General features: G+C 43.8%; 1 protein-coding gene across 1 annotated transcript in view; it reads left to right on the top strand.

The window, feature by feature from the left end:
• The window catches only part of EXD1 (exonuclease 3'-5' domain containing 1), a 41554-nt gene extending 25553 nt beyond the window's left edge, over positions 1 to 16001 (top strand). Inside the window, exons 8-12 of the mRNA XM_023198393.2 lie at positions 2164 to 2268; positions 2346 to 2426; positions 6389 to 6532; positions 7788 to 7979; positions 14122 to 16001. Of these exons, the coding sequence (XP_023054161.1) occupies positions 2164 to 2268; positions 2346 to 2426; positions 6389 to 6532; positions 7788 to 7979; positions 14122 to 14784 (1185 nt within the window). The 3' untranslated portion in view covers positions 14785 to 16001. The remainder of the gene's footprint in view (positions 1 to 2163; positions 2269 to 2345; positions 2427 to 6388; positions 6533 to 7787; positions 7980 to 14121) is intronic.
• Positions 16002 to 19704: the final 3703 nt, after the last annotated feature.

Below are 19704 nucleotides of genomic sequence, written 5' to 3'. Positions count from 1 at the left end.
TATCCAGAGGCTCTGTGAATTTAGGCCTTTTCTTTCTTTTTTTTTTTTTTTTTGACAGACTCTTAAAAATTAATAAAAGAAAAAAAAGGGGCCGGACATGGTGGTACACACCTGTAATCCCAGCACTTTGGGAGGCTGAGACAGGTGGATCACTTGTGTCGAAGAATTGAAGAACAGCCTTGGTAACATAGGGAGACTCCATCGTCATATTAAAAAAAATTTTGGCTGGGCGTGGTGGCTCACACATGTAATCCCAGGGAGGCCAAGGCAAGTGGATCACCTGAGGTCAGGAGTTCAAGACCAGCCTGGCTAACATAGTGAAATCCTGTCTGTACTAAAATATACAAAAAATTAGCCAGATGTGGTGGCGAGTCCCTATAATCCCAGCTACTCAGGAGGCAGGAGAATCACTTGAACCCAGGAGGCGGAGGTTGCAGTGAGCCAAGATCACGCCCTTGCACTCCAGCCTGGGCAACAAGAGCGAAACTCTGTCTCAAAAAAAATAAAATAAAATAAAAGGGAAAGTCTCTTTGATCAGTTTGTCCTTTTCTTTCCTTTTGAAAATCACAGTGATAGTGTCTTACTTTTTTTACTTAAGAGCAAATTATACCTGTTTTCTCCAAGAATCAAGTACCTATCATTGGCCAGGCTTGGTGGCTCATGCCTGTAATCCCAGCACTTTGGGAGGCTGAGACGGGCGGATCATGAGGTCAGGAGATCGAGACCATCCTGGCTAACACGGTGAAACTTCGTCTCTACTAAAAATACAAAAAAAAAAAAAAAATTAGCCTGGCACGGTGGCAGGCGCCTGTAGTCCCAGCTACTTGGGAGGCTGAGGCAAGAGAATAGCGTGAACCTGGGCAGTGGAGGTTGCAGTGAGCTGAGATTGCATCACTGCACTCCAGCCTGGGCAACAGAGTGAGACTCCATCTCAAAAAAAATACAAAAAGAAAAAAGAAAATCACAGTGATTGTGTCTTACTTTTTTTTACTTAAGAACAAATTATACCTGTTTTCTCTAAGAATCAAGTACCTATCATTTAAAAGTGAAGATGTGGTGGGGTATGGTGGCTCACGCCTATAATCCCAACATTTTGGGAGGCCAAAGCAGGCAGATTGCTTTAGCCTAGGAGTTTGAAACCAGCCTGGGCAACATGTCAAAGCCCAGTCTCTACAAAAAATACAAAAATTAGCCGAGTGTGGTGGTGGACGCCTGTAATCCAGGTACTTGGGAGGCTGAAGTGGGAGAATCTCAAGAGCCTGGATGGTGGAGGTTGCAGTGAGCCAAGATCAGGCCACTGTCATCCAGCCTGGGTGACAGAGCAAGGCCTTGTCTCAAAAAGAATAAAGTTTTGGGAGTCTGATGCGGGTGGATCATTTGAGGTCAGAAGTTTGAGACCAGCCTGGCCAACATGGTGAAACCCCATCTCTACAAAAAATACAAAAATTGGCCAGGTGCAGGGGCTCACGCCTATAATCCCAGCACTTTGGGAGGTTGAGGTGGGTGGATCACCTGAGGTCAGGAGTTTGAGACTAGCCTGGCCAATATGGTGAAACCCCTTCTCACTAGACGCGGAGGCTCATGCATGTAATCCCAGCACTTTGGAAGGCCAAGGCGGGTGGATCATGAGGTCAAGAGATCGAGACCATCCTGGCCAACATGGTGAAACCCCTTCTGTACTAAAAATAACAAAAATTAGCTGGGCGTGGTGGCATGCACCTATAATCCCAGCTACTTGGGAGGCTGAGACAGGAGAATTGCTTGAACTCAGGAAGCAGAGGCTGCAGTGAGCTGAGATCACACCACTGCACACCAGCCCGGGTGACAGAGCAAGACTCTGTCTCAAAAAAAAAAACAACCAAAAAACAAAAAACAAAAACAAAAATTATCTGGATTTGGTGCCGCATGCCTGTAATCCCAGCTACTTGGGAGGCCGAGGCAGGAGAATTGCTTGAATCCAGCAGGTGGAGGTTGCAGTGAGCCGTGAGTGTGCCGATGCACTCCAGCCCGGGCAACAGAGCAAAACTTTGTCTCTAAATAAATAAACAAATAAAGTGAAGATGTTAGATATTTTATCACACGTCTTTTACTCTTCATCCTCAAATTTCCCTTCCTCAGTTCTGTCTTATCCTATGATATGTGTATCTGGATGGTCTATTGTAGGTGGCCACAAATTGCCGAGTTTACTTATTTGACATTTTCCTTCTGGGAAGTCGAGCTTTCAACAATGGACTTCAGATGATATTAGAAGACAAGAGAATTTTGAAGGTAAGTATATAAACCGATTCGTGTGCTATTAAGATTAGCAGCCAGGTTCTAATGACTGTTCCCTTCTGATTCCTTAGGTTATCCATGATTGTCGTTGGCTTTCTGATTGCCTCTCTCATCAGTATGGAATTTTGCTGAATAATGTCTTTGACACACAGGTACATGAAGGGAAGCACTGGATTCAAACCATTATATGCAGCTCCTGTAGATAAAAAGGCTCATCTGGTCATCTGATGAGTGAAAGTCTTTTTAAATTTTTTTTTTTTTGTGCTCCGTTTCTGCTCACTTTTCATGTAAGATGTTTGTACAATATGTGAGAACATTTGGTGTACTATAAAAGCACTGCAGAAAAGTTGCTTAAAATTATTTATAAAGATGTTTTCCTCATTTTGCTCCAGAATTTGTCAAATAAGAAGCAAGATTCATACTCCATAGCATTCAGAAACTTGAGCAATTTAGGGATCATTCAGAAGCCTGACATGGGAGACCGAGTGTGAGATGAACAATCACATATCTGCGTTTACCACATATGTAACAATTAAGGCAAGCTGACATCTAGCTCAGGGGTACAGGTCATCCTACGTATGCCTCCCCCCAAATCTGTGTGGGCCCCAAATAGCCTGAAGTGATATAATTTGTCATCTAGGGGACCTTAGAGAAATGATAAATCCCTAGATTTTACTGGCCATGATTGTTGTTGTTATTGTTAATATTGTTATTATTATTATTTAGAAGTGGAGTCTTACTGTGTTGCCCAGGCTAGTCTCAAACTCTTGCTCTCAAGCCATCCTCCTGCCTTAGCCACCCAAGTAAAGGCATGAACCTCTACTAGCTCTTAGAGCTGATCTGGGTTTCTGGTTTGACTGTGAGAGCAGTAAAACCACTAGTTTTAATTAGGTTTTCTTCAGGTTCTTCTAGTCTTTTAGGTTAATGACAGGAAAGGGAAATCTTGATTACACAAGCTTAGAGCCTTTGGAGAGAAATTGAACTAATGAGTTGGCCAGTTATTTTTGAGCAGCAATCTCTAAAAGTTCAATTTTATGTTACTATATTTGGTTCACTTTTTCTGTTTATGTATCTAGTCATTATGAATTTGCTGCCATTTCTCACTTACCTGTTCCTCTGTGCCTTCTTTCAGGATGTTTCACTTAGTAGGGATTGCTTTTATGCTTACTCCAAAATCTAACGTAATTGCTGTTTGTTTCCTTGAGGACATTAGGCTTCTTGATTAGATCTTATACGTATTGTCTAATGAAGACCTTGGCATATCTGTTCATGTTTTTCTTTTCAGAGTTACATAGTCCAAGAAGCAGAATTTTCACTAATTTGTTTTTCTATAACAGTGTATTAGTTTCTTATTGCTGCTGTGACAAATCACCACAAATTTAGTGGCCCAAAACAATGCAAATTTATTATTTTATTATTTTAGGGGTCAGAAATCTTGAATCATTTTCACTAGGCTAAAGTCAAGGTGTCTTGCAGGGCTGGTTTATTCTAGAGGCTCTTCTGAAGAGAGAGTGAGTTTTCTTGCCTTTTTCAGCTTCTAGCGGCCACTTGTATTCCTTGGCTTGTAGCCCCTTCCTCCATTTTCAAAGTGCATCACTGTAATCCCTGCTTCCATCATCACATCACCTTCTCCTCTGATGGTAGTAAAATCTCCTTCTGCCTCACTCTTAAAAAAAAAATCACTTGTCAGGCCAGGCACAGTGGCTCATGCCTGTAGTCCCAGCACTTTGGGAGGCCAAGGCGGGTGGGTCATGAGTTCAGGAGATCGAGACCATCCTGGCTAACACGGTGAAACCTCATCTCTACTAAGAATACAAAAAATTAGCCAGTCGTGGTGGTGGCGGGCACCTGTAGTTCCAGCTACTTGGAAGGCTGAGGCAGGAGAATGGTGTGAACCCAGGAAGCAGCACTTGGAGTGAGCCGAAATCGCACCACTGCACTCCAGCCTAGGTGACAGAGCGAGACTCTATGCCACAAAAAAAAAAAAAAAAAAAATCACTTGTCATTCCATTTAGGGACTACGTGGGTAATTCAGGATAATCTCATTTCAAAATCCTTAACTTAATCTCAGCTGCAAAGTCCCGTTTGCATGTAAGATAACATTCACAGGTTCCAGTGCTTGTGAAGTAGTTATCTTTGGGGGCCATTGGCCAGCCTACCACACGTAGATAAATACTTTTAATTATTTATTTTATTAGGTTTTCTTACAAAATTTTCCTGGTTACCAGTAGATAATAAAAGTAATTTTTTTTTTTTTTTGAGACAAGGTCTGGCTCTGTTGCCCAGGCTGGAGTGCAGTGGCATGATCATAGCTCTCTGCTAGTGTGGCCTCAAAGTCCTGGGCTCAAGCCGTCCTCCTACTTCAGCCTCCCAAGTAGCTGCGACTACAGGCACACACCACCATGCCTGGCTGATTTTTAATTTGGTTTTAATGTATGGGATCTCTCTATGTTGTCCAGGCTGGTCTTGAACTCCCGACCTCAAACCGTCCTCTAGCCTTGGCTTCCCAATGTGCTGGAATTACAGGTGTGAGCCAACATGCCAGGCCCATTTGTTTTCCCCCCAGAAACAGAGTCTCACTATGTTGCCCATGCTGGCCCCGAACTCCTGAGCTCAAGAGATCCTCCTGGTTCGGCTCCCAACTCGCTAGGACTATAGGAATGCATTCTCAGCCCACTAAACATAATTCTTGAATTTTATCTTCCTTTCTTCATTCCCTAAAGGGTAACAAAGACTAATAAACAACCAGAAGGCAGGCAGGTATTATAAAACAAGGAGAAAAAAATAAAACATTAGGTGCAGTGGCTCACGCCTGTAATCCCAAGACTTTGGGAGGTGGAGACAGGAGGATTGCTTGAGCCCAGGAATTTGAGATCAGCCTGAACAATGTAGCGAGACCCTGTCTCTACAAAAAATTTTAAGAATACTAGCCAGGCGTAGTGGGATGTGCCTGTAGTCCTAGCTACTTGGAGGGTGAGATGGGAGGATCCCTTGAACCTGGAAGATTGAGGCTGCAATGAGCCATAATTGTGGCATTGTGCTCCAGCCTGGGAGATACAGCAAGACCCTATATCAAAAAAGAAGAAAAAAAAAAAAAAAGGCCTGGCTCAGTAGTTCATGCCTGTAATCCCAACACTTTGGGAACCCAAGGTGGGCAGATCACAAGGTCAAGAGTTCGAGACTATGCTGGCCAACATGGTGAAACCCTGGTAAAAATACACAAATTATCCAGGCATGGTGGCGTACACCTGTAATCACAGCTACTCAGGAGGCTGAGGCAGGATAATTGCTTGAATCGAGGAGGTAGAGGTTGCAGTGAGCTGAGATCGCACCATTGCACTCCAGCTCTGGGCGACAGAGGAAGACCCGTCTCAGGAAAAGAAAAAAGAAAGTAGATAAGAACACAGTAAAGTTGGGTTGCTGGGTGTGATGCCTTGTACCTGTAGTCATGGTTACTATGGAGGCTGAGGTGGGAGGATTGCTTGAGCTAAGGAGTTTTGTACTGTAGGGCGCTGTACTGATTGGATGCCTGTACTAAGATTGGCATCAATGTGGTGACCTCCCAGGAGCAGGGAAAACCACCAGGTTGCCTAAGTAAGGGCGAACGAGCCCAGGTCAGACATGGAACAGGTCAGAACCCCTGTGCTCATCAGTAGTGGAATCCTGCCTGTGACTAGCCACTGCACTCCAGCCTGGACAACATAGCAAGACCCTGTCTCTAAAAACAAAAAAGTTGAAAATTAGCCAGGCGTCATTGCTTGCACCTGTAGTCCCAGCTACATGGGAGGCTGAGGCAGGAAAATCACTTGAACCTGGAAGGTGGGGGTTGCAGTGAGCTGAGATCACACCACTGCACTCCAGCCTGGGTGACAGAGCAAGACTCCACCTCAAAGAAAAAAAAAAAAAAAAGAAATTGAGCTTTTATTCCGGTTCCCCGCCCCCCCCATTTTTCAGAATAAGTTGACTGAACAACTTTAAATTTCCTGATGACATGGTCTATTGTGTGGGTCCTTGGGGAAAATGTTATTTAGACATTTCTCTAAATATATTTCTGGCATGAGATAGCTCTCTGTATATATTCAACTACTCTGTTTGTCTTTTTAAAATACCACAGGTAGCAGATGTACTTCAGTTTTCCATGGAAACGGGTGGCTATCTTCCAAACTGCATCACTACTTTGCAGGAGAGTTTAATCAAACACCTTAAAGTAGCCCCTAAATATCTCTCCTTTCTAGAAAAGAGACAAAAACTGATTCAGGTGAGTGTTAAAGGATGTCGTGTATGACATTATCTTTTTTTCAAGTGTTTTCTGAGCAGTATTATCAGCCTGTTATATAGAAAAATGACAGCTGCCATGTAATCATATGAACATTGCCAAAATCTTAACTGTGCCAAATGGGAACAGTTTATATCTAGTCTCAAGTGGATAAAAGCCAGGATCCAGATTTGCTGGCTATCAATTAAAAAGCACTCTTAGGCCCAGCTCAGTGGCTCACGCCTGTAATCCCAGCACTTTGGGAGGCTGAGGTGGGCAGATCACCTGAGATCAGGAGTTCAAGACCAGCCTGACTAACATGGTGAAATCTCATCTCTACTAAAAATACAAAAATTAACTGGGCATGGTGGCAGGCGTCTGTAATCTCAGCCACTCAGGAAGCTGAGGCAGGAGTTGGGGGCGGGGGCAGCGGACATTGCAGTGAGCTGAGATGGTGCCACTGCACTCCAGCCTGGGCAACACAGTGAGACTGCGTCTCAAAAAATAATAAATAAATAAATTAAATAAGCACTTTTAAATAAATTTTCTAGCTGGGGCAAGGGGGAAATTTTTGTGAGAATTTGGATCAAGGCAATGGAACCAAAGTCACCCTAGTTATTTCTCCCAAAGTAAAGTAAATTTTCTTTAGCTTCTGACATCCTTGCATAGAACCTTAGGGGATAATTGTATTGGCTGCAGTTCTGTTCACATAATCAAGTTTGCTGCCTCTGGCTTTGAGAAGTCTTGATTGACCAACCTCTACCCCTCTCTTTCTCTGTTACACACACACTGTTAATGTAGGAGTATGTGTGCAAAGCATGTGTATGCTCAAAGGCTATCAATAGTGTGAAAGTAGAAGGTAATAATAGAAGAAAACAATAGTGTCTTAAATTAAGCAACACTTTAAACAGTTCTTTTCTTGAGTCTCACTCTGTCACTAGGCTGGAGTGCCGTGGGGCAATCTCAGCTCACTGCAACCTCTGCCTCCCAGGTTAAAGCGATTCTCCTGTCTCAGCCTCCTGAGTAGCTGAGACTACAGGCGCGTGCCACCACACCTGGCTAATTTTTGCATTTTTAGTAGAGATGGGGTTTCACCATGTTAGCCGGGATGGTCTCTATGTCTTGACCTTGTGATCCACCCATCTCAGCCTCCCAAAGTGCTGGGATTACAGGCATGAGCCACTGCACCTGACCTTAAATAGTTACTTTCTTTAAAATTTTGCTTAGTATTCAGAGGAAACTGTTTTATTGTCTCCAGGAAAATCCAGAAGTATGGTTCATCCGACCCGTGTCACCCTCTTTACTGAAAATTTTGGCCCTGGAAGCTACCTACCTGTTACCCCTTCGCTTGGCACTCCTAGATGAGATGATGTCTGACCTAACCACCCTGGTGGATGGTTACCTAAACACGTATCGCGAAGGGTCTGCAGACCGGCTTGGAGGCACCGAGGTAGGTGCAGCTGTCTGTCTTCAGGACCTCCTTTCTGCCTTCTTCTCAGGGAAGGCAGACACAGTGACACCCTTTCTTCATAGCTGCAATAGTTTTTATGGGGCCAGCTTGGTGATAAATACTCTTGAAGGGGCAACAGCTTGGGCATGATCCATTTCCTCACCTTTTTATAATATTAAGTTAGGTTTCCAGGAAATATTTCTATCTATGAATGGGTAAGTTTAATATTTCCATGTTTTTTTTAATTTTTACTTTATTTTATTTTATTTTATTTATTTATTTTTTTGAGACGGAGTCTCACTCTGTCACCCAGGCTGGAGTACAATGATGTGATCTCAGCTCACTGAAAACTCCACCTCTTAGGTTCCAGCAATTCTCCTGCCTCAGCCTCCTGAGTAGCTGGGATTACAGGCACCTGCCACCACGCCTGGCTAATTTTTGTATTTTTAGTAGAGACAGGGTTTCACCATGTTGGCCAGGCTGTTCTCAAACTCCTGACCTCGTGATACGCCCACCTTGGCCTCCCAAAGTGCTGGGATTACAGGTGTGAGCCACTACGCCCAGCCTATTTTTATTTTTTGAGATGCAGTCTTGCTCTGTCACCCAGGCTGGAATGCAGTGGTATGATCTCAGCTCACTGTAGCCTCAGCCTCCCGGGTTCAAGGAATTCTCCTGCCTCAGCCTCCCGAGTAGCTAGGATTACAGGCACCTGCCACCATGCCCAGCTAATTTTTGTATTTTTAGTAGAGACAGGGTTTTACCATGTTGGCCAGACTGGTCTTGAACTCGTGACCTTAGGTGATTAGCCTGCCTCGGCCTCCCAAAGTGCTGGGATTACAGGCATAAGCCACCATGCCTGGCCTCCATATTTATTCTTTTTTTTTTTTTTTTTTTTTGAGATGGAGTCTTGCTCTGTCGCCCAGGCTGGAGTGCAGTGGCACAATCTTGGCTCTCTGCAAGCTCTGTCTCCTGGGTTCAGCCATTCTCCTGTCTCAGCCTCCCAAGTAGCTGGGACTACAGGTGCCCACCACCGCGCCTGGCTAATTTTTTTTTTTTTGCATTTTTTAGTAGTGATGGGGTTTCACTGTGGTCTTGATCTCCTGACCTTGTGATCTGCCCACCTCTGCCTCCCAAAGTGCTGAGATTACAGGCGTGAGCCACCACGCCCAGCCACCCATATTTATTCTTATGCAGCAGAGAGATATAAAAAAACTATAGGTCTGAGGTTAGGAGTTCGAGACCAGCCTGGCCAACATGATGAAATCCCATCTCTACTAAAAATACAAAAAATGAACCAGGTGTGGTGCCACACGCCTGTAATCCCAGCTACTCGGGAGGCTGAGGCAGGAGAACAGCTTGAACCTGGGAGGTGGAGGTTGCAGTGAGCTGAGATCACACCACTGTATTCCAGCCTGGGTGACAGAGCAAGACTCTGTCTCAAAAAAAAAAAAAAAAGAAAGAAAGAAAAGAAAAAAAAGGAAAAGCTTAAACTATTAAACTGAGAATTTCAATCATTTTTCAAGCATACTATGAATATTAACAATGATCGTCTCGAAAAAAAAGGGCCGGGGCCGGCTTCGGTGGCTCACGCCTGTAATCCCAGCGCTTTGGGAGACCAAGGCTGATAATCACCTGAGGTCAAGAGTTAGAAATAAGCCTGGCAAATGTGGTGAAACCCCATCTCTACAAAAAATACAAAAATTAGCTGGGCATGGTGGTGGGCACCTGTAGTCCCAGCTACTTGGGAGACTGAGGCAGGAGAATCGTTTGAACCCAGGAGATGGGGGTTGCAGTGAGCCGAAATTCTGCCACTGCACTCCAGCCTGGGTGACCAGCAGAAACACTGTCTGAAAAAGAAAAGAAAAGAAATGTGAGGCCGGGCGCGGTGGCTCAAGCCTGTAATCCCAGCACTTTGGGAGGCCGAGACGGGTGGATCACGAGGTCAGGAGATCGAGACCATCCTGGCTAACATGGTGAAACCCCGTCTCTACTAAAAAATACAAAAAACTAGCTGGGCGAGGTGGCGGGCGCCTGTAGTCCCAGCTACTGGGGAGGCTGAGGCAGGAGAATGGCGTAAACCTGGGAGGCAGAGCTTGCAGTGAGCCAAGATCCGGTCACTGCACTCCAGCCTGGGCGACAGAGCGAGACTCCGTCTCAAAAAAAAAAAAAGAAATGTGAGGAAAGGGAAGGGGAGGGGAGGGGAGGAGAGTGGAGGGGGGAAGGGGAGGGGGAGGAAGGGAGAGAGGGAGGGGGAGGAAGAGGGGGGTGAGGGGAGGGGGAGGGAAAGGGAGACGGAGGACGAGGAGGGGAGGGAGACTATAGACCAGAATTTGGCAAACTGTAGCCTGCTGGCCAAATTTGGCCTGCAGACTCTTTTCTCCAGCTCATGAGCTAAGAACAAATTTTATATTTTTAAACGATTGTTTAAAAAAAAAAGTAGTAGAAGTAGTATATGAGACTGTGGCTCACAAAGCCTAAAATATTTGCTGTTTTGTCCTTTACAGGAAAAGTTTGCCAGTTGCCACTATAAACCAATCTTACTTATGAATATTGATATAAAATCTTAAAATAATAGTTTTTTTTTTCTTTGTTTTGAGATGAGGTTTCACTCTTGTTGCCCAGGCTGGAGTGCAGTAGCATGATAGCAGCTTACTACAACCTCCGCCTCCTGGGTTCAAGTGATTCTCCTGCCTCAGCCTCCGGAGTAGCTGGGATTACAGGCATGCGCTACCATGCCTGGCTAATTTTGTATTTTTAGTAGAGACGGGGTTTCTCCATGTTGGTCAGGCTGGTCTCGAATTCCTGACCTCAGATGATCCGCCCTCCTTGGCCATCCAAGATGCTAGGATTACAGGCGTGAGCCACAGTGCCCAGCCTAATACTAGCATTTTTTATATGAACCCTATATATGTTATTATTTTTAATGTGTCACTGGATTCTAGTTGTAAGCATGGTTCAGTGTGACAAGATTTCCCATTTCAGTAGAGCCAAGAAAGTCTTATGATTATCTTATAAATGCTGAAAAAATTGTAATATTCTACATGCATTATTGGTCGCAGTTGGAATAGATGGTAACTTTTATAACCCAATAAAACATATACAGTCATCTCTCAGTATCTGTGGGGGATTGGTTCCAGGATCCCCCGTGGATTCCAAAACCCATGATGCTCAAGTCCCTTATGTGAAATGTAAGGATGATTATATGAAACATATGGATGAGCCGGGCGTGGGGCTCACGCCTGTAATCCCAGCACTTTGGGAGGCCAAGGCGGGCAGATACCTTGAGCATGGGAGTTTGAGAACAGACTGGCCAACATGGTGAAACCCTGTCTCTACTAATAATACAAAAATTAGCTGGGCATGGTGGTGCATGCCTGTAATCCCAGCTACTCGGGAGGCTGAGGCAGGAGAATCGCTTGAACCCAGGAGGTGGAGGTTGCAGTGAGCCAAGATTGCACCATTGTACTCCAGCCTGGGCGACAAGAGCAAAACTCCATCTCCTAAAAAAAAAGAAAGAAATGTATGGATGAAATGTATGTCCCTTATATGAAATGTAAGGATGATTTAAAGTATAGGGGAGGATATGTATAGGTTATATGGAAAAGTGCAGCAGCATTTTTTCATTTTTCACCATCATATCTTCCCCTATACTTTAAATCATTCTTAGATTACTTATAATAGCTAATACGATGTAAATGCTATGTAAATAGTTGTCATATTGCATTGTTTAGGGAATAATGAAATGAAAAAACAAGTTTGTACATAATTATTTCAAATGCAGCCATCCTTTTTTTTTGAGACAGAGTCTTGCTCTGTCACCCAGGCTGGAGTGCAATGGTACAGTCTTGGCTCATTACAACCTCCACCTCCTGAGTTCAAGTGATTCTCCTCCCTCAGCCTCCTGAGTAGCTGAGATTACAAGCATGTGCTACCACGCTCAGCTAATTTTTGTATTTTTAGTAGAGATGGGATTTGGCCATGTTGGTCAGGCTGGTCTGGAACTCCTGACCTCAAGTGATCCGCCCACCTCAGCCTCCCAAAGTGCTGGGATTACAGGTGTGAACCACTTTTTCCTGACTATTGCAATCTACAATTGGTTGAATCCATGGATGCAGAACCCATACATATGGAAAGTATCTCAAGAGAGAAGACTACACATTTGTTTGAGAACACTAATATCAGGAATAGTACAAAAATTGTGACTCTCACCACTATTTTAGCATTTTTGAAGCTATTAGCCAGTGAAATTAGGAAATAAAATGTGAGCTATGAAAATCGAAAAAAGGAATCGGAATTATGACTTGCCAGTTATACAACTAAAAACTGAAAAGGAACAACTGAAAAAGACTACCACAAACAAAAAGCCAATTTATAAAGTACCTGGATACAAATGTAAAAATTACTAGCTTTTTGATATCCATATAAGCAGCTAAAAAATATAATCGGACGCCAGGTATGGTGGCTCATGCCTATAATCCCAGCACTTTGGAAGGCTGAGTTGGGAGGATCGCTTGAGCCCAGGGGTTCAAGACCAGCCTGGCTGGCGTAGTGAAACCCTGTCTCTACAAAAAAATTAAAAATTAGCCAGGCGTGGTGGCACACACCTGAAGTTCCAGCTACTCTGAGTGGCGGAGGCTGAGGTGGGAGGATTGCTTGAGCCCAGGAGGTGGAGATTGCAGTAAACCATGATCACACCACTGTACTTCAGCCTGGGTGACAGAACAAGGCCCTGTCTCAAAAAAAAAAAAAACCCACAAAAATTAGCAAAGTGTGGTGGCGTGCACCTGTGCTTCCAGCTACTCAGGAGGCTGAGGCAGGAGGATCACTAAAGGCCAGGAGTTAGAGGCTACAGTGAGCCATGAGTGCACCACTGTACTCCAGCCTAGGCAACAGAGCAAGACCCTGTCTAAAAAAAAAAACTCCCCAAAACCTGAAAGAGTTAACAAAATAAAAATCTGTAGGAAAATAAAAATGTAATCCAATGAAAAAAATATATGTATATGATCAGGTAGACTATCTTTGGGAGATAACACAAGAAACTGCTCTAAGAAGATGTACCTGCTAAGGCAGCTGAGGCCAGGTTGGAAGGGAGACTAACTTTTCCTGTATAATCTTTTTACATGCATGCACACACAAACAGACACACAGCCCTGTGGATTCATTCCCTTTACAAAATATTGAAATTACTGGAAAAATGATACTACTATAATTGAAGACACCAGAGGGTGCTATATGAACACATTTGAATAGACTCTCATTTACCAATTACCATTTGGTACAATAGAAGTGATTTCAGGCCAGACTCAGCAACTCAGGACTGTAATCCCAGCATTTTGGGAGGCCAAGGCAGGCCGGCTGATCATGAGGTCAGGAGATGGAGACCATCCTGGCTAACATGGTGAAACCCCATCTCTACTAAAATATAAAATTTACCTGGGCATGGCTGGGTGCGGCGGCTCACGCCTGTAATCCCAGCACTTTGGGAGGCTGAGGCAGGTGGATCACGAGGTCAGGAGATCGAGACCATCCTGGCTAACGCAGTGAAACCCCATCTCTACTAAAAAAAAAAAAAAAAATTAGCGGGGCATGGTGGCAGGCGCCTATAGTCCCAGCTACTTGGGAGGCTGAGGCAGGAGAATGGCCTGAACCCAGGAAGCATATCTTGCAGTGAGCCCAGATCGCACCAGGGCACTTCAGCCTGGGCAACAGAGGGAGACTCCATCTCAAAAAAAAAAAAAAAAAAATGACCTGGGCAGGGTGGCGCATGCCTCTAATCCTGCTTCTTGAGAAGCTGAGGCAGGAGAATTGCTTGAACCAGGGAATCAGAGGTTGCCGTGAGCTGAGATCGCCCCACTGCACTCCAGCCTGGTGACAGAGTGACACTCTGTCTCAAAAAAAAAAAAAAAAAAAATGACCTGGGCAGGGTGGCGCATGCCTCTAATCCTGCTTCTTGAGAAGCTGAGGCAGGAGAATTGCTTGAACCAGGGAATCAGAGGTTGCCGTGAGCTGAGATCGCCCCACTGCACTCCAGCCTGGTGACAGAGTGACACTCTGTCTCAAAAAAAAAAAAAAAAAAAGTGATTTTAAGTACCAGATTCAGAAGTTTAGTTATAATAAACTTGTGTTTGCTTTCTCTTCTTAGCCTACATGTATGGAGCTGCCAGAGGAACTGCTTCAACTCAAGGACTTCCAGAAGCAGCGCAGGGAGAAAGCTGCAAGAGAATACAGGGTGAATGCACAGGGACTCCTAATAAGGACAGTGCTACAGCCAAAGAAATTAGTGATAGAGACAGCAGGGAAAGAGGAGAAAGTCAAAGGCTTCTTATTTGGTAAAAATTTTAGGATAGATAAAGCTCCAAGTTTTACATCTCAAGACTTTCATGGGGATGTGAATTTACTGAAAGAAGAATCTTTGAATAAACAAGCTACAAAGCCTCAGCATCTGCCTCCCATAGAGGAAGGGGAAACCAGTGAGGATTCCAGTAACAAACTCATTTGCTCTGAGTCAAAGGGGTCAGAGGACCAGAGAATAACTCAGAAAGAACACTTTCTGACACCCAAATATGAGTTGCAGGCAAGTTTATCTTTGAAAGAAGAGATAGAACAGTTATTGATGGTGGAAAACAAGGAAGATTTAAAATGCACAAAACAGGCTGTTTCAATGTCTTCCTTTCCTCAGGAAACCAGAGTGTCTCCAAGTGACACCTTTTATCCCGTAAGAGATGCTGTGCTTTCCACACTCCCTCCTTGTCCAGCCTTGGAGAAGATCGATTCCTGGATAAATCCTTTTCTAACTCTGCCTTAGAGATGTGCAGTTTGTTCTTAAGGCCATGCAGGTGGCTTATTTCCTTTGCCATCAGGGCCTTCCACAGTGCCCACGTTCCTCATGTTGTGAATTTAGTAATGCTTCAGTCACAGGGAAAATTCGATCCTCTTCTTATTCCTGTGTTGCTGGTATGCGGAGAATGAGAATGAATAAGTTAAATGATGGAAGAAGTATAATTTCTGATTATGTCACTGTGTAGAAATGTTCTCAGTGACCAGAGTGCATTATTTCTCATAATTTGGGTTTAGAGGATTTGAAGAAAGGAAAAATCCTGGGCTTAGTGTTAGGACGACTCTATCATTTTCAAATTTTGTTTTGCTTCTTGACTTTCAGATTCCTTTGAAGGGAGCTGGTAAAACTATTAATGATCCATTTTAAAAATTGGTACCTGATAATTTTACCAGTACTTTTTTCTTTTTTATTTATTTATTTGTTTTATTTATTTATTTATTTTTACCGCTCCTTGTGGAGCCGGGCTACATCATAGGCAGTGTGCCTGGAGTAGCCACTTTTTTCCTTTTTAAAATATATTATTAACTTTATGTTTGAATGTTGTATGTTTTGTCTGTCTCTTAGGCAAATAGTTAATATTATATGAATCAATAATTTAATTTTTGTTTTATTTATTTATTTATTTTTTGATGGAGTCTCGCTCTGTCGCCCAGGCTGGAGTACAGTGGTATGATCTCTGCTCACTGCAACCTCCGCCTCCTGGGTTCAAGTGATTCTCCTGCCTCAGGCCCCCGAGTAGCTGGGATTACAGGTGCCCGCCACCACACCCGGCTAATTTTTGTATTTTTAGTAGAGACAGGGTTTCACCATGTTGGCCAGGCTGGTCTTGAACTCCTGACTGACCTCGTGGTCCACCCACCTTGGCCTTCCAAAGTGCTGGGATGACAGGTATGAATCACCGTGCCTAGCCATTATCTTTATTTTAATTTGTTTTTATTTCCTTTACTTTTAGCTGGTTTTGTCCATTTTCCTAACAAAGCAGGAACCCTGGGTTTCTTTTTAGTCTGTCTGTTGTATAAACTTGAAGTCTGACCATTCTATTTGCCTGGAGTTAGTATACTTTCTTAGGGTGAAAGGAAGGCAGCTTGTATTGAGCCTTTTAAAGTATTGAATGCTTGCAAATTGCTCACATTCTTTTGTGTAAAATAACCAATAAACCTGTTTTGACATATTCTACTTAAAAAGAACAATCTCTCACTTTTCTTAATTGGGTCAGGGTGGAAAGAAATGTCTGGATTTCTAGGTCCAGAGTCCAGTTTATAAATCTGTGATTCAACTCTTATTCTTTTTGCACTTAGGAACAATGTAAGATCAGGAACATCCTTGTCTGCACTAGTTGATTCTGAGTGCCACTGAGAGAATTGCTATGCCTTTCCAAACTCCGGAACCCAGATCTAATCTGAGTTTAGGATTAAGGCAGGCCTAAGGGCAGTCGGTTCAGCCCTGCAGTTGCCTTGTCTCACCTTATACTTAGTTTAGAAAGTCACTTGGGGCCAGAGTAGTTACTGGTTTATCTCTGGTGAATGCATCTCCAGGTTGAGCCCAGAATGTGGTCAATCGAGGTTTACTCTGCAAAAGGCATGGATTCCTGTAAAGTTTTTGAACTTCCTTTAGCTTCTTAACGGAACCATTCAGTTGCTGGTCTTGAACTCCTGACCTCAGGTGATCCATTCAGTTGCTACTCATAACATATATACATACATGCTATAAAGTACAATGTAAAAAAAAAAAAAATTGAAAAAAAAAAGTACAATGTAGTACCCCTCAGGGCAGGCACAGTGACTCACACCTGTAATCCCAGCACTCTAGGAGGCCGAGGCGGGTGGATCACGAGGTCAGGAGTTTGAGACCAGCCTGGCCAAGATGGTGAAACACTGTCTCTACTAAAAATACAAAAATTAGCCAGGCGTGGTGGCATGCGCCTGTAATTCCAGCACCTTGTAATTCCAGGCTGAGGCAGAAGAATCGCTTGAACCCAGGAGGCAGAGGTTGCAGTGAGCCAAGATCACACCACTGCACTCCAGCCTGAGCGACAGAACGAAACTCCATCTCAAAAAAAAAAAAAAAGAAAGTACAATGTAGTACCCCTCATGTTAAAAAAAGGATTTTTCCGGCCCAGCGTGGTGGCTCATGCCTGTAATCCCAGCACTTTGGGAGGCTGAGGCAGGTGGATCACCTGAGGTCAGGTGTTCAAGACCAGCCTGGGCAACATGGTAAAACCCCGTCTCTACTAAAAATACAAAAATTAGCTGGGCACAGTGGTGCGTGCCTATAATTCCAGCTTCTTAGGAGGCTGAGGCAGGAAAATCACTTGAGCCTGGGAAGTGGAGGTTGCGGTGAGCCGAGATTGCATCATTGCACCCCAACCTTCCAAACTGGGAGACAGAGAGAGACTCCGTCTCAAAAAAAAAAAAAAAAAAGAAGAATTTTTCTGCTGGGTGTGGTGGCTAATGCCTGTAATCCCAGCACTTTGGGAGGCTGAGGAAGATGAATCACCTGAGGTCAGGAGTTGGAGACCAGCCTGGCCAACACGGTGAAACTCTGTCTCTACAAAAAGTACAAAAAGTAGCCAGGTATGATAGCGCACAAGTAATCCCAGTTACTTAGGAGGCTGAGGCAGGAGAATCACTTGAACCTGGGAGGTGGAGGTTGCACTGAGCTGACATGGCACCACTGCACTCCAGCCTGGGCAACAGAGTGAGACTCTTACCACAAAAAAAAAAAAAAAAAAAAAAATAGCCAGGCGCAGTGGCTCACGTCTGTAATCCCAGAACTTTGGGAGGCAAGGCAGGCAGATCGATTGAGGTCAGGACTTTGACACCAGACTGGCCAACATGGTGAAACCCTCTGTCTACTAAAAATACAAAAATTAGCCAGGTATGCTGGCAGGCGCCTGTAATCCCAGCTACTCAGGAAGCTGAGGTGAGAGAATCATATGAACCAGGGAAGTGGAGGTTGCAGTGAGCTAAGATCATGCCACTGCACTCCAACCTGGGTGACAAGAGCGAGACTCCATCTAAAAAAAAAAAAAAAGCCAAGCGTGGTGGCGCGCACTTGTAGTCCCAGCTTTTCAGGAGGCTGAGGCGGAAGAATCGCTGGAACCCAGGAGGTGGAGGTTGCAGTGAGCCAAGATCGCACCACTGGACTCCAGCCCGGGCGAAAGAGCGAGATAACGTCTCAAAAAAAAAGAAAAGGAAAAAAAAGTTCTACTGGACAGTGTGTTTGAGAACTACTGACTCCCCAAACTAAATGAGCCTTTTGGGCTTCATTACAGTATTCTCTCAAGTGAAACACTCATCTATACTCGAAACAGCATTTTTCTCTACATCTTAATCCTAGCCTGGAGTGCCTACCCAAATTCTATGAATTTACCATGAATTTCTGTTCTTTGCTGGATAGAGTCTAAAAAAATTCCTGTTAACCCAAGATCTGTTGCTAGTGCCCTGCGCCATTACCCAGACTTCTTGTCTACCTTTTGGGGAACCCTGCACTTTTGTCTCGACCCATTGTTGAGTTCTTTACTTACTCTGTATTTTCCTAGTCTGAGAGATCATAACCCATGCTTCCCAGACTCTTGGAGTCTTGCTCTAGTCTACCACTAATTTTCTTTATCTTCTCTACTCGGCTGACTTTTCTATATGTAACCTATAATTAGAGACTCACAAGTAATCTGACCCTTTTAGTATCCGAAAAAGGAAAGGAGGTTAAATGACCACCCTGGTCAAAAATGCAGAACTGAAAACGGAACCAGTGTTTCTTGGCTACTTGTTCCATTCAGGCGTTCTTTCAACTATAGTACGAAAAGTCACTGCAGCAGCTTTGCCCCTATCTAAGAGCTTGATAGATTATGGCACAATAGAACTTTAATTCCCTATAGGCATCTTATCATTTTGAGACAAGGCACGTCCCAGCAGCAAGCTGAGATGAGGCCTCGGGTAAACCGGGATGCCTGGGTACAATTGACTCCCTTTGAGTAATTTGTCACAAAGATACTTATTTTAAAAGCAACACAAATAACTTACAGAAAATTTAGAAAACAAGAGAAAAAAATAACTACAACCCTACTTTATACAGTCCTTCCTGGCATTTTGATATTTTTCTTTCCTCTCTCCCACCGTACACACACATACTTGAAACACAATTACAATTATACTGTAAATACAATTGTTGTGCTTTTGATATGTATTTTTCTGTTTTGATGTTTCATCATTTGATATTACGCATTTTTCTATTGTGCTTTTTATATTATGTATTTTTTTATTTTAAATCGTAACAGCCAACATTTCACTATTTTATTTTTTATTTATTTTATTTTGTATTTTTTTTTTTGAGACAGGGTTGCACTCTGACACCCAGGCTGGAATGCAGTGGCACAATCTCGGTTCACTGCAACCTCCACCTCCCAAGCTCAAGTGATCCTCCCATCTCAGCCTCCTGAGTAGCTGGGACTACAGGTGTGTACCACTAGACCCGACTAATTTTTGTATTTTTAGTAGAGATGGGGTTTTGCCATGTTGGCCAGGCTGGTCTTGAACTCTTGACCTCAGGTGAACCATCAGCTTCGGCTTTGGCCTCCCAAAGTGCTGGGATTACAAGTGTGAGCCACTGCACCTGGCCAGATATATTAGATCTTCCTTCCTTCCTTCCTTCCTTCCTTCCTTCCTTCCTTCCTTCCCTCCCTCCCTCCCTCCCTCCCCCCTTTCCTTCCTTCCTTCTTTCCTTCCTTCCTTCCTTCCTTTCTTTCTCTCTCTTTCTTTTTTCTTTTCTCTTCCTTCCTTCCTTCCTCCTTCCTTCCTTCCTTCCTTCCTTTCTTTCTTTCTTTCTTTCTTTCTTTCCTTCTTTCCTTCCTTCCTTCCTTCCTTCCTTCCTTCCTTCCTTCCTTCCTTC

This window comes from Piliocolobus tephrosceles, chromosome 6, assembly GCF_002776525.5.
Source record: "Piliocolobus tephrosceles isolate RC106 chromosome 6, ASM277652v3, whole genome shotgun sequence".
In the NCBI taxonomy this organism is placed as follows: Eukaryota; Metazoa; Chordata; class Mammalia; order Primates; family Cercopithecidae; genus Piliocolobus; species Piliocolobus tephrosceles.
Note: the sequence above shows the minus strand (reverse complement) of the source record. Positions and strands in the feature narration are given on the sequence as shown.